Raw genomic sequence first — 12,695 nt, 5'->3', positions numbered from 1 at the left:
ACGTGGCTCCTTTGAGACCTCGGGGTTTAAAGGTAGATTCTCAGAATTTTTCTAAAACTGAGAGCTCAATGTAGAATTTACCACTTATTGCAGAACAGCGGCTCTCAAACATAAACATGCATCAGCATCCCTGGAGGCTCCCGCAAACGTGGGGTGCTGCACCCCCACCCCCAGAGTTTCTGACCCTGCAGGTCCAGGTGCGGCGGAGAATGTGCGGTTCTAACAAGTGCCCAGGTGCTGCCAGTGGTGCTGGTCTGGGGAGCACAGGGCCAGCCACAGAGGGTGGGGCGCGGTGCTGCACCGAGTCAGAAATCCTGGGCCTGCCCCTCTGTCAGCAGGTCTGCAGCCTGTGTGCCTCGGTTTCCCTGTTGATAAACCAAGGTTCTCAACCTTCCTAATGCCGCAACCCTTTAACACATTTCGTACCGCTCAGGAGTTTTCTCGTGTTTCGCGCGCCATCTGTTAAGGACCGCTCACGAGTGTTCTCGTTTTTCACGCCCATGGAAAAAGGAGCGAATCTAGATACTTATGTAAATTTTGTTTGGTCCCTCTTCATAGAGGAAAATGTTTTACGCAGTACCATACGTTAAAAAAGTACTATGAACTTTAATTGTTTAATTGTTTTTGTAAATAAAAATGTTATAATTATTGAAAAACAACACCTAAAGTGCATTATGATGATTTAAATAATGTGCAGTTTGCCCAAAAACGTGCGGTCCCTGGCGTATGTCTTAGAGATTTCTATGCGGTACGCAATGTACAGTTCCTCATGTTGTGGTGACCCCCAACCATAAAATTATTTTCGTTGCTGCTTCATAACTGTAATGTTGCTACTGTTATGAATCGGAATGTAAATATCTGATATGCAGGATGTATTTAGGCGACCCCTGTGAAAGGGTCGTTCGACCCCCAAAGGGGTCTCGACCCACAGGTTGAGAACCGCTGCCTTAAGGCAAAGAACCTGGAGGACACGTCTCCTGAAATAACCAAGTCATCGGAGGGGCAGAGGGAGCCTGCGTCGATGCTGCGTTCCTTGCTGAGGTCGCGTGGGGCGTGGGGCGTGGTGTGGGCATTAGCGCTCTCAGCGCGGCTCTCCATCACAGCCGCTGCAGGAGCATGGAGACCCTCGCGGACCCGTGGGCAGCCTGGAACATCGGGGACATCTGAACTCCCGTGAAACACGCTATTACTCTGACCCACGGGGAGGCCATTTGAGGCACCAGACACATTTTGGTACAACGGTGTGATTCTTCTGAAGCTGAAACTGACTTGATGACATGAAATGTCAATTACGTGAAGAGTTAAACTTTTGTAAACTGTAGATATTAGCGCCGCCTCTTCCCCGAGTTTTCTCAGATGACATCTTTGAGAAGCGACCCCCCAAAACCTCCGTGCAGGAGAGACGGTGACATCGCAGAAGCTGTCTTTCAGAGCCAGCAGGACGTGCCATCCTCGCTGTGGAGGAAGCCGGGTTACCTGGAAGTAAGAGCAGGGTAGGCACACGGTGCTGGATGATGGACAGGAAGATGTAAAGTTGGCTAGATCCACCCACCGACCAAAGCTCTGAAAACAGGGCCCCGGCCATTGTCCATTGTCCCTTCAGTGGGGCCGATGCCAGAGAAAGACTCACCCCCACGAGTATCTCACCTATGTCTACCCTGGATTTCAAACTCCCAGAAGTTGAACGCCTTAGAAACTCATCTCCTTCCTTAGAAACCCATCTACTTCCGTTTCCCAGAACTGCCTGACCCGTTACTAATCAAAGCCTTAGCTCGCCCTGGGAGGCAGGGGTGCTGTGCGTGAGTGAGGCTCTCTGCTGGTTCTTGGTGGAGCCTCTTCTGACATGGGGGTGTGGGGGGCTGTTTGTAAGGACTTTCCAGCGGCCTGAGGATGAACTAGTCAAAGCTTTGGTGCCGAGAACAGATGAGACAGCCAAGCGCAGATGTAACCCGGAGTGTGTGCATTGGTTACCCGTCGGCGTTGGCATCATTGGTGATTTTAATTTTCTTTTTGCAGATCTGAATTTCCTAAATGTTCATTATGGGAAAAGGGACCTTTTTCTTTCCTTAAAAAAAAAATGTTATAAGTGTTGTTATCTCTTTCCTAATCTCTCCTTGATGGTAGTGTCGGTAAGAGACTTGGCATCCTGAAGCCACTGTGAGGATGGAAGGGCTTACGCATATTCCCTACCATATGGCTCCTTCCTCTTTAGACTCCGTAGCTCTCTCGCTACCAAAAAGTCTGAAAAAACAACTTTTTAGCAAAGCACATTTGACCAACCAGTGTGAGCAGCCCACCTGTTTTGCAAGAGTCGCAATTAAAATGTTGTCATTTAAACCCAGAGTGATTACCATGGCAACTGTGTGTCAAGATTGTTTTTCCATTTCTTGCAGAATGGGCGGGGAGTTGTGTGCCTTTTTAAGCTGATACAGATTTTTGTTGCTCTCCCTCTATCTGTGTTTTCTCAAGGTTATTCTGGAAGACCAAACAATGCTGCTAGTCATGCCCTTGGCTTGCTCTGGCCCTAGCCGGGTGCGTGATCCAGGGGTGGGAGAGTGGACTTGGAGGTTTCAGCACGCAGAGAGCTAGATGTGAGGTCAGCCTCCTGCCCGTCCCTTTTCCTTCCCACCCGCCCCCTCATCCCACCTCTGGAGCCGGGGGCTGCTGTCCCAGGCCCTGCAGAAAGGCCTCCTGCGCGGTGGGGAGCTTCCCCAGGAGGCAGCAGCCGCTGTCCACTGGGTCAGTGGCCAGTCAGTAGCCTGTGTCCACAGCAGGCAGGCCCCGGGACTGAGCCGTGCGGGGTCATACTTAGCAGGTCCCAGAGGCAGCCACGCATGTGGGCACACGTTGGTGAGATGCTTCATTTGTTTTCAGATCTGCCCTCCTCATGTCACCAGTCTAGTCGGGCTTCAGGAGAAATGACTGATGTAGTTGAGTCTCAAAATCAGGCTGGGACTGAGCCTGAAAGGGGTTGGACACAAACCCAGGTGCCCCTGTAAGCAGAGCCCCTCGGGGTCGCATAGAGAACCGCCGTTGGAGGGGGAGGAGCTTTTAGATACTCGCGCTATGGTAAACCTGAGAGGAGCTAGCAAGGGAAATGGCAAGATTCCTTCCTCTGCAAACTCATGAACTCCACTTGTGCCACAAGAAATCATTTGTTCTGCAAAACGCAGAGGAATGGACTACATGACCTCTGCCCCTCCTAAGCCAGGATGTCCAGAACAACAACAAAAACAGGGCAGCCCGGCTGGTGTGGCTCAGTGGTTGAGCATCGACCTATGAACGAGGAGGTCACGGTTTGATTCCGGGTTGCATGTTTGATCCCCAGTGTGGGGGGTGCAGGAGGCAGCCAATCAATGATTCTCTCTCATCATTAATGTTTCTATCTCTCTCTCCCTCTCCCTTCCTCTCTAAAATCAATCCAAATATATATTTTTTAAAGGGGGCAGAAGCACCCCTGTCCTCAGGGAAATTTCTTCCTTAAGAGGAGGGAGGGAGGAAGATGTCCCTGTTATGCTCAGGGGCTTCCGATTTCACCGTTTCTTGTAAACCTGAAACAGAGAGAAATCGAATTTGACGAGACAGAAATCCTCTTGCCCGCGCGCCAATCTAAAATGTTTCTTCTGTCGGTTTATAGCACTTCATAAATAACCCATCGCCAAGATAACACCGCGACTCTTCCCCCGGCACGGCAATCCTGCGGCATCAGAACAAAGACTGTGCGTGTGTGTGTGTGTGTGTGTGTGTGTGTGTGTGTAAAGGGCCGGAGAGATTCGTTTATGGGAAGGGAGAAAACTGAGATTAAACATTGCAGGGAGCTGAGAAGCAGGTCTCCTCCTTTCCTGGGGGCATAGCTTTGTAGCAGCGAGGGGCGGGTGGCCTGTGGAAGATGCTGAACCAGTGAATGGAGAGGCCTGCTGGCCGGGCCGGGGGAGGGGCCGCCGTGCGCCTGGGAGGTGGAGGTGCAGCCGGGAACTTGGAGCCCTCGCTAAGCATCGGGAATGATTTTTTTCTCATCAACAGTAAGTGCCATTTCAGTCAGCAGCTCTGCCTGTGGCCGACGGGAGGCTGCTGTCTCTGTGTCTTGCTCTTTCGCTGCCTCGTTGTGGTGACAATGGAGATTCCGAGGAGATGGCTGTGGCGTGCGTGTGCCAGCCATCGGGGGATGGGTCCTCTCCCGTGTCAGCATGCGTGTGTGTCTGCAGCCAGCCTCTGACAAGCAGGGAGGGATGTGACCGCACGGTGTGCAAAATGGAAGTCCTCCGGCGACCAGACGCTTCAGAGAGGCAATTAGCTCAAATGCCTGGTCGTGTCCATGCCCCTGACCAGGCGTCAGGATCCGGGAGCAATTGATTATCTTACGATAAAGATGTTTAGTCGTTTGAAAAGATGCAGTTGTTCAGAATCAGCACAGTGTTTTAAGCAACTGACAGCTGCCCACAGGTCTGAGAATCTGTTTATTTCTAGACACATTCAGATCCTTCAACCATCTCAGTTTCCCTGTGTGTATTTTAAGTCTGTTTCCTCAGTATATTTTAAGGGAAGCTGTCCACATTGGCAGTGGAATTGTTTTAACTTATACTGCTCTGGGGCCTTATCATTTAACTGTAGACCCTTTGGCATGTAAGAGAATAGGACCAAAATGTAAATTATTCCTTGTACATGAATTTAATAGATGAATCCTCCATCGTCACATCCTAAGATTTGGGCTTGATACGTAGCATGGTGCTAACCTGGCTTGATTTTGTTTGTTTTGGGGGGAGAGCAGGGCTCTTAAGTATTCCATTCTGATCCATTGCTGGTTAAGATAAAAGGAAAACTGTTCACCTTGTTTACTTTCTGCATTTCTACCCACCATCCCTGCAGAACTGCTTATGTGTAGCCACTCAGGCAAAATTCTTATCTTGTTTGGTTTCATATAAGAATTTTTATTCGGGTCTTGCATTAGGCCACACAGGTGAAGAACTTCCCCTTTGCCCCTAAATACTTTGTTTTTTCATCCTGGGAACTGGAATGCAGCTCAGGAAGCCATGCTTACTTTTTTCTGGAGAAATAGAATTTGATGAAATATATACGTGAGCATCGTTAGCCTAGGCACCTGGGTGAACCATGGCAGGTGCAGAGGTGCGAGCTACCTCGGTGGCCTCGGTGGTTGATGACATGCAGTATTGAGGGTCGCTTCCCTGTGCCCAGCGTCTGGTTTCTGGATGGCTTTCCTTGTTGCTCAGTATTAACTCAGGAGTTAAACTTTTTCAAGAGCAATAATCATGAGGCCTGACGGGGAAGTCGGGGCCTGGGGTGGCAAAGGACCCGTGCTCCCAGGCCTGGGAAAGGTGATAATTAGATCTCGGTGTCTGTGCAGAAGAGAACGATACACACTCAACAGCACATCTGCCGGCTCCTGGAGTAAGTGGTAACACAGTGTCTGAGGAGCAGCGTTGATCTCTGTCACCGTGTTTTTGGACACAGAAACATGTTCAGTCCTGACCGGATGAATGTTTTGTAGCTTCTTGGTGACCTTCTTCCCTTTCCCTCCCACCTTCCCTTCCTGCCCTAAGGATGCAAGTGGTCTGTGTGCTTGTCTCTGCCGCCCTTCACTCGCCCAAAATGGAGCCAAGGTTTAGGAGCGTCTGTGACTCCCAGCGTGGCTGCAAATTGTCTTGTGGCCCGATCGCTCGGAGGTGCACTGATCTTTAACATACAACATGGCCACCTGGCTTATGAAAAAACGAATTTGAAGGTAGGAGTGAACATCGTTTACTCCGTCAGAAGAGAGATAGTGAACATCTCCTATATTTTATTAGGATGTCTACATTAGATCATGCGCTCTCTGGGAAGAAGACCTGTTTTCAGTTATCTTTGCAGCCTCAGGATCTGCACAAGACCCTAAGACAGTGGTTCTCAACCTTCCTAATGCCGCGACCCTTTAATACAGTTCCTCATGTTGTGGTGACCCCCAACCATAAAATTATTTTCGTTGCTACTTCATAACTGTAATTTTGCTACTGTTATGAATCGTAATGTAAATATCTGATATGCAGGATGTATTTTCATTGTTACAAATTGAACATAATTAAAGCATAGTGATTCATCACAAAAACAATATGTAATTATATATGTGTTTTCCGATGGTCTTAGGCGACCCCTGTGAAAGGGTGGTTCGACTCTCAAAGGGGTCGCGACCCACAGGTTGAGAACCGCTGCCCGAAGACAAAGCAAGTGGTTAAATGTTTATTGGAAGGAAACCATGGAGAATCTTACATGGGTACCCCAAATTCAGCCCTTGGTGGACAGGCTTTACCCTCTCCTTCCCCAGTTCATCCTGGAGCCAGGAGTCTAGACTTTCATCATGTTCGCCAACGGGAACAAAAACCACCCCGTGCCCCCAGTATGTGCACATGAGCACGCACAGGTTTGTATGTGTGGTTAAATGTTTATTGGAAGGAAACCATGGAGAATCTTACATGGGTACCCCAAATTCAGCCCTTGGTGGACAGGCTTTACCCTCCCCTTCCCCAGTTCATCCTGGAGCCAGGAGTCTAGACTTCTCATCATGTTCACCAACGGGAACAAAAACCACCCCATGCCCCCAGTATGTGCACATGAGCACGCGCAGGTTTATATGCGGGCGGTGCCACGAGGAAAGTGCTTAAGAACTGCAGCTCCGGGCCAGACTGCCCGGGTGTGAATCCCGCCTCTGCCCGTTACTGACCATGTCGTGGGGCAAGTTATTTCATCTCAGTGCCTCCGTTGTTTCATCTGTCAAATGGGGATATTAGTAGTGCCGATCTCATAGCATTTGTGAGGATTGAGTAAGTTGCTAGCGTGTGCGGCACAACAGGCCTGGCACCAGTAAATGACAGCCTGTTCTACATACGTCCCATTTGAGTGATAAAGTTTGTAAATTATAAAGCATACCCAGTGTAGAAATTTAAAAAGAATGGGACAATAACAGGAAGTCTAATGTTTTATTCCTACATCCCATTGGTGTGTCTTGAGCCCTCCATGTTGGATACCACCAACCTGGAGTACCGGACCAGGGGAAGCCAAGAAAGTAACCCCTCCACCTGCTGCATGCACCCCCCTCTGCTCATTGCACGCCTCACCCTGGGATTAACAGGGTTCAAGGTCAATGCACCTCTCTGTTTCTTGCACCAGGTCATTTTGTTGCTTGTTAGCTCCCTTCATTTAATTGCATTCTAGCCCTCCCAGGTCATTTTGTTGCTTGTTAGCTCCCTTCATTTAAAAACTTCCATTCTAGCCCTGTTTTTAGAATGAGAAGCTGGGATCCTGAGGCTGGAATAGGGCCGGGTGCGGGATGAAGCAGTGGGGCTGCCGCTCTGGGAGGCGGGACAGGAGAGCTGTGCAAAGGCTGCTGGGCCTGAGCTCCTATCTGTGGGGAAGCTCTCAGGGCTGGGCTGCTCCTCCAGACAGAGCCTTACCAGGAGGCCACCCCTTGCAAACTTGTCCTATGGGCCTGGGAGTCCCGGCAGCTCGGGATTGTAGGAGATGTTCTTTCTGGTCCCTGGGCCATCGGGGTGACAAGGTATTGGGGTGAGGAGGGTATACTTCTGAAGCCACAGGAACAAAGGAGGGATCTAGATTACAACTGCATCCAGGCCTGGCCCTGGATTCCGTTACTTCCTTTTTAATAAATCATCTGAGGCTTTGAAGGGAACTCCTCATAGTGTTTCCAGTAAAATGTAATTTGGAAAAAATAGCCCCTTGAAAGTCATATGACCATAGTTTCTGGGAATGTGTCTCTCTTAGGCACTGTGTCAAATGCCACTCATGTACTTATATCTCATTCAACCTTCTCGGCCACCCAGTGAAGGGAGGTACTGATCCTGTTGACACTGTTTTATAGATGAGATTAAACAGAGGCAGGATTCAAACTCAGACCCTGACCACAGTCTGTGCTCTTTACCACCAGACTCCACAGCCTACTTCTAAGCCTGCCTACCTCATAACAGTGTTGAAAATGAAATATTTATGAATGGACTTTGTGAGATCCAATGCTGTATAAATGAGGCCTCATCATAGCATCATGTAATCCCAGTTAGCAATAATAAGAGCTAGTACCCTAGTGAGCACTTACTGTATACCAAAGGCTTTCCATGCATCTCATTTGTCTCACCACCTGCAAAGTGGATGACTTTGCAGATAACCAGGAGTCAGGAAAGTTGTGTACCTTTCAGGGGTGCACAGTTCATAGATGATATAATGGGACTTAGAGAACAGAGTCTGGTCACCTCCAGAATTCTGGCCATAATTTCACCTCCCTGAAGCTTGAGGAGCCTCAGGTCTGGTCACCTCCAGAATTCTGGCCATAATTTCACCTGAATGTTACCTCCCTGAAGCTTGAGGGGTCTCAAAGGCCTACTAGAAATGAGGGGGCTTGAGATAAAAGGATTTTCCCTAAATCATAAAACTAACTGGTAAAAGAGCTGGAGCAAGAAGTCCTGGGGTTGAGTTGGTCAATTGTAGGATGCAAAAAATAAATACGCGCGCGCACACACACCACTCTGTGGACTACTTAAATAGCTTGTGGTGGAAGTCCTATACACACTTGTTCATTCAACAAAGACTTGGTGACACCTCCTGCCCGCCAGGCATTTGGGAGGTGCTGAGCCCCACGCAGCATGTGGCAGGCACAGCACAAGGCGGGAGGGCCCCGGTGTAGGGAGCACGTGGGCAAGGGGCAGTGGCAGAAGTGGAGAAGGGAGGAGGGTTGGAGGCGGAGGCCGCTGACCACTGGAGGACCTGAACAGTCGGGAGATTGTCCTGGTTGTCAGGGAGGGCGAGGACTGTGGCGGGGTTTGAGCGAGGATCACTCGCCATCTCTAACGTATGCTACCGTATGTATACTTTGGCTGCAGGACAGAGGTGGGGAGGGAGGCGAGGAGGGCGGGAGGAAGCTGCTCACAGGCAGGCAAGGAAGAGGTGACGGTGGTGCTTGCTGTGAGTGAGGGCCGGTGCCCCCGTTCCTGTTCCTGGTGCCATGGGATGGGGTTCTGACAGCACCTCGAAACCCAGTGTTGATAAGTGGGGAATTCCCATTGCAGCCATTACTTCAAGTCTCTGGATTTCACTAAAAATCCCACAGATCTCCAGAAAAAGCCCGCCCTCCCTCTACTTTAGGACTTTCGTGAAAGTGGTCTGTGGAAACATTTTATTTCGGGATCTGTATGGAGACTGTTTTCCCTCAGCAGCTGTCATTCCCCCCTGAGTCAGGCGGATTGGGGAGGTGGATGAGATTAGAGCTGTGCTCGAAAGTGTAAGCACCCCGTCCCTCAGACTAGACGTGGGGGGTTGGTACATGTTCTGTGCTTGCTCAAGAGGGGAGTCCCAGGAGAGGCATCATGGGTCAGATACCACCGAGTGAACCAGGCGTGTGGTCTTCAACCCGTCAGGGTGCTTTTATTCCCTGGCTGCTGCAGTCTCGGGGTGCCCAAGACAGAGCGGGGGAGGTCAGGTGAGGCCATGTAACCTAGAGAGAAAGATGGGCTGGGCCCCGAGAACCCCACTCTGGGAATGATAGGACTTCATCTTTGTTTGGGAGGATTAACTCTGAGTCCACTTGAAAATCAACAGCAACAGCAACTTTGTAAAGTGTCACATACTCTGTGAAAGCTCCTATCTGGTGAGAGTTGTTCTCGCTATAAAATCAATGGCCAATATAGGTTGCTTTTTCCCCCCATTTATCTTTGCTGTTTAAAGCATTACAGATGTCTCCCTTTCCCCACCCCACCCCCATTGACCCCTTCTCCCTGCTCCCGCCATCCCCTCTGTTCGTCAGTATATTTCACCCCCTACACCCATTGGAGCATTCTCACCACTGCGTGTTGCACTTTTGTGTTCCACCTCCTTTTTCTCTTTCCTGCACATGTGTTTAGGGTGAAGAAGCTGAAGGAGACGTTTGCTTTTATTCAGCAGTTAGACAAGAACATGAGCAACCTTCGCACCTGGCTGGCTCGCATTGAGTCTGAGCTCTCGAAGCCCGTGGTCTATGACGTCTGTGATGACCAGGAGATACAGAAGCGGCTCGCCGAGCAGCAGGTGGGCCATGAGAAGTGGGCTTTTGCGAGGGGGGGGGTGGGCCTGCCACCTGCCCGCTCACACCTGCCTCCTCTTGGCTGTGTGCTCGCACGGTCACGTTTCATGACGCTGGTTGGTTTTTCCAGAGAAAGCCGACCGCCTGTCCATGTTCTTGGACGTGGGAGGCCTCCCTCTCCAGTGCCCACCGCTCCACCGCCATTCACATGGTTCTCTGTGAAATACTTGGAATAATGTTTAAGGTGCTGACCTTCATCTTAGTGCCAATAGGTTTTTTATTTTGTGGTGTGTTTTTTTTAACTTTTATCTTTGTTTTGTTTTTGTTAACATAGGGTTGGGCAAATGTAGGTTTACAGTTGTGAGAATGCGAAACACAGAGTTTATTCTTGTATTAATATTTATTAGTTATTGTATTATTTGTTTTACAACTGTAAACCTGCTTTTGCCCACCCCTGTATAGTTTTGGAAGGCAACAAATTGAAAGAAAAGCCATTTTTCTCACCAAGGAAGGTTTTCATGGTATAATTCTCAGTGTCTGATGGAGTTTTTAAAAAAGTAAATAAAACAGAACCGCTCACACCTGCCTCCTCTTGGCTGTGTGCTCGCACGGTCACGTTTCATGACGCTGGTTGGTTTTTCCAGAGAAAGCCGACCGCCTGTCCATGTTCTTGGACGTGGGAGGCCTCCCTCTCCAGTGCCCACCGCTCCACCGCCATTCACATGGTTCTCTGTGAAATACTTGGAATAATGTTTAAGGTGCTGACCTTCATCTTAGTGCCAATAGGTTTTTTATTTTGTGGTGTGTTTTTTTTTAACTTTGATGTTTGTTTTGTTTTTGTTAACATAGGGTTGGGCAAATGTAGGTTTACAGTTGTGAGAACGCGCAACAGAGTTTATTCTTGTATTATTTATTAGTTATTATATTATTTGTTTTACAACTGTAAACCCATTTTTGCCCACCCCTATATAGTTTTGGAAGGCAACAAATTGAAAGAAAAGCCATTTTTCTCACAAAGGAAGGTTTTCATGGGATAATACCTGGTGTCTGTGATAGAGGTTTTTAAAAAGTAAATAAAACAGAAAAGGTGTAATAGGAGCAAGCCTGGACCAGTAGCTCAGGGAGCCACCCTGCAGTGCTCCCTGCCTTCCTGTCATCTCTTACGTACCCTTGGAGCCAACCCTGGAAATTCCCTTGAAACCACTGAGTCCTACCGGTGTTGACCATCACACTAGCCTGGGGTGCTCTTTAGATCACTGACTCATCAAATCCACTTTCCTGCCCTCCACGGGCTCACTTTCACCTGCCTTCTCGTTGCTATACCCAAGCTTGTCTTTATTGGTAAAATCGTTGTTTATATTATTACTAGTGGCCTGGTGCACGAAATTTGTGCACATTAAAAGGGAATTAATTAGGAAATATTTTAATATTGTTATTTGCTCTTTCTCTATAAGAGAAGTGTCAGAGATGAAAGAAAATTAGTAAAATGTATATGAAAATCTCCCTCCTGTCAGAATCTGGGGTGCGCAGTGGGACCTAGAGTCAATTCCCCACCCACCACCCGCACGCACTTCGAAAACGCAGGAGACCCAGACCCGGCCAGCCCCACCCACATTACGTGAGACTCAGACATGGCTGGACTTACCCCCATCAAACCCCTCCAGGTGGGGGACACAGCCTCAAGTCCCCCAGCCCAGCACTGGGCAGGGGGTGCAGCCTCAGGTGCCCCGGCCTGGCACCGGGACGGGGGCCGTGGCCTGAGGTCCCCCATCATGCCCCGTCGGGCAGGAGGCTCAGCCTGAGGTCCCCCAGCCCAGTGCTGGGGTGGGGGGCGCAGCCTGAGGTCCCTCACCCCAGCCAGGCGCCATGCAGCCTCAGGTCCCTGCTGTTGGGTCGTGACATTACAGCATTCCCGGCTAATTTGCATATTCCTGTATTATATAGATAGATTATATAGATAGATTTCAGTAGCTTTCCTTTGCCTCTGTTCTTCTCAGACCCGTGAGCAGATTCTGTTTTGACCAGATAAGCAATGTGGCTGTCGTCGGGTTCTCAGACTCGAATCTGCTCTCTTCGTTACCTTGCCCTTTCCAGTTCCCGGAGCTCTCCCGCATCTCTTGGCTCACGACCCCTTCCTCCTCCTTCAGCGCCAGCATTTTGCCTTTCTTCATCGTCACTTTTCCTCTGACTCTTTACCTCCCTCTTCCACTTTTAAGGACCCTTGGGCCCACCCAGATAATTTAGGATCATCTTCCTATACTAAGGTCAGTTGAATAGCAACCTTAACTCTCCATTGCCATGGACGCTAACATAGTCCCAGGTTCTGGGGATAAGGGGATGGAGGTGGGAGGATAGTCCGTCTACCACACATGTCCTGAGGAAACTCAGTATTTTTGTGTGTTTTTTAATTTACCATATGTTTATTCTTCTAAGACCAGGCCTTCAATACTCCATCAAAAACACTACAAATGTGTCACACACACAAATTATGTATGGGCCATTTCTAAAAACCTTACTTATGTTTCTGTCACTAATTAAATGTAATAAATTGCTTAATTGCTTCGAGAAATAAGACCTGAACACTTGGGATCAAGCCCGCAGCCCACAGTGGTCGAGGGACATGCTGTCCTTGAATTCTCAT

At 49.1% G+C, this 12,695-nt stretch overlaps 1 protein-coding gene across 1 annotated transcript in view; it reads left to right on the top strand.

Annotated features, from left to right (window-relative positions):
- The window catches only part of SYNE2 (spectrin repeat containing, nuclear envelope 2), a 269,558-nt gene that overhangs the window by 231,231 nt on the left and 25,632 nt on the right, over positions 1-12,695 (top strand). Inside the window, exon 99 of the mRNA XM_014545947.1 lies at positions 9,897-10,059. Coding sequence (XP_014401433.1) covers positions 9,897-10,059 — 163 coding nt within the window. The remainder of the gene's footprint in view (positions 1-9,896; positions 10,060-12,695) is intronic.

Source organism: Myotis brandtii, unplaced genomic scaffold (assembly GCF_000412655.1).
Source record: "Myotis brandtii unplaced genomic scaffold, ASM41265v1 scaffold423, whole genome shotgun sequence".
Lineage (NCBI taxonomy): Eukaryota > Metazoa > Chordata > Mammalia > Chiroptera > Vespertilionidae > Myotis > Myotis brandtii.
This window is presented reverse-complemented; position numbering and strand designations above follow the sequence as displayed.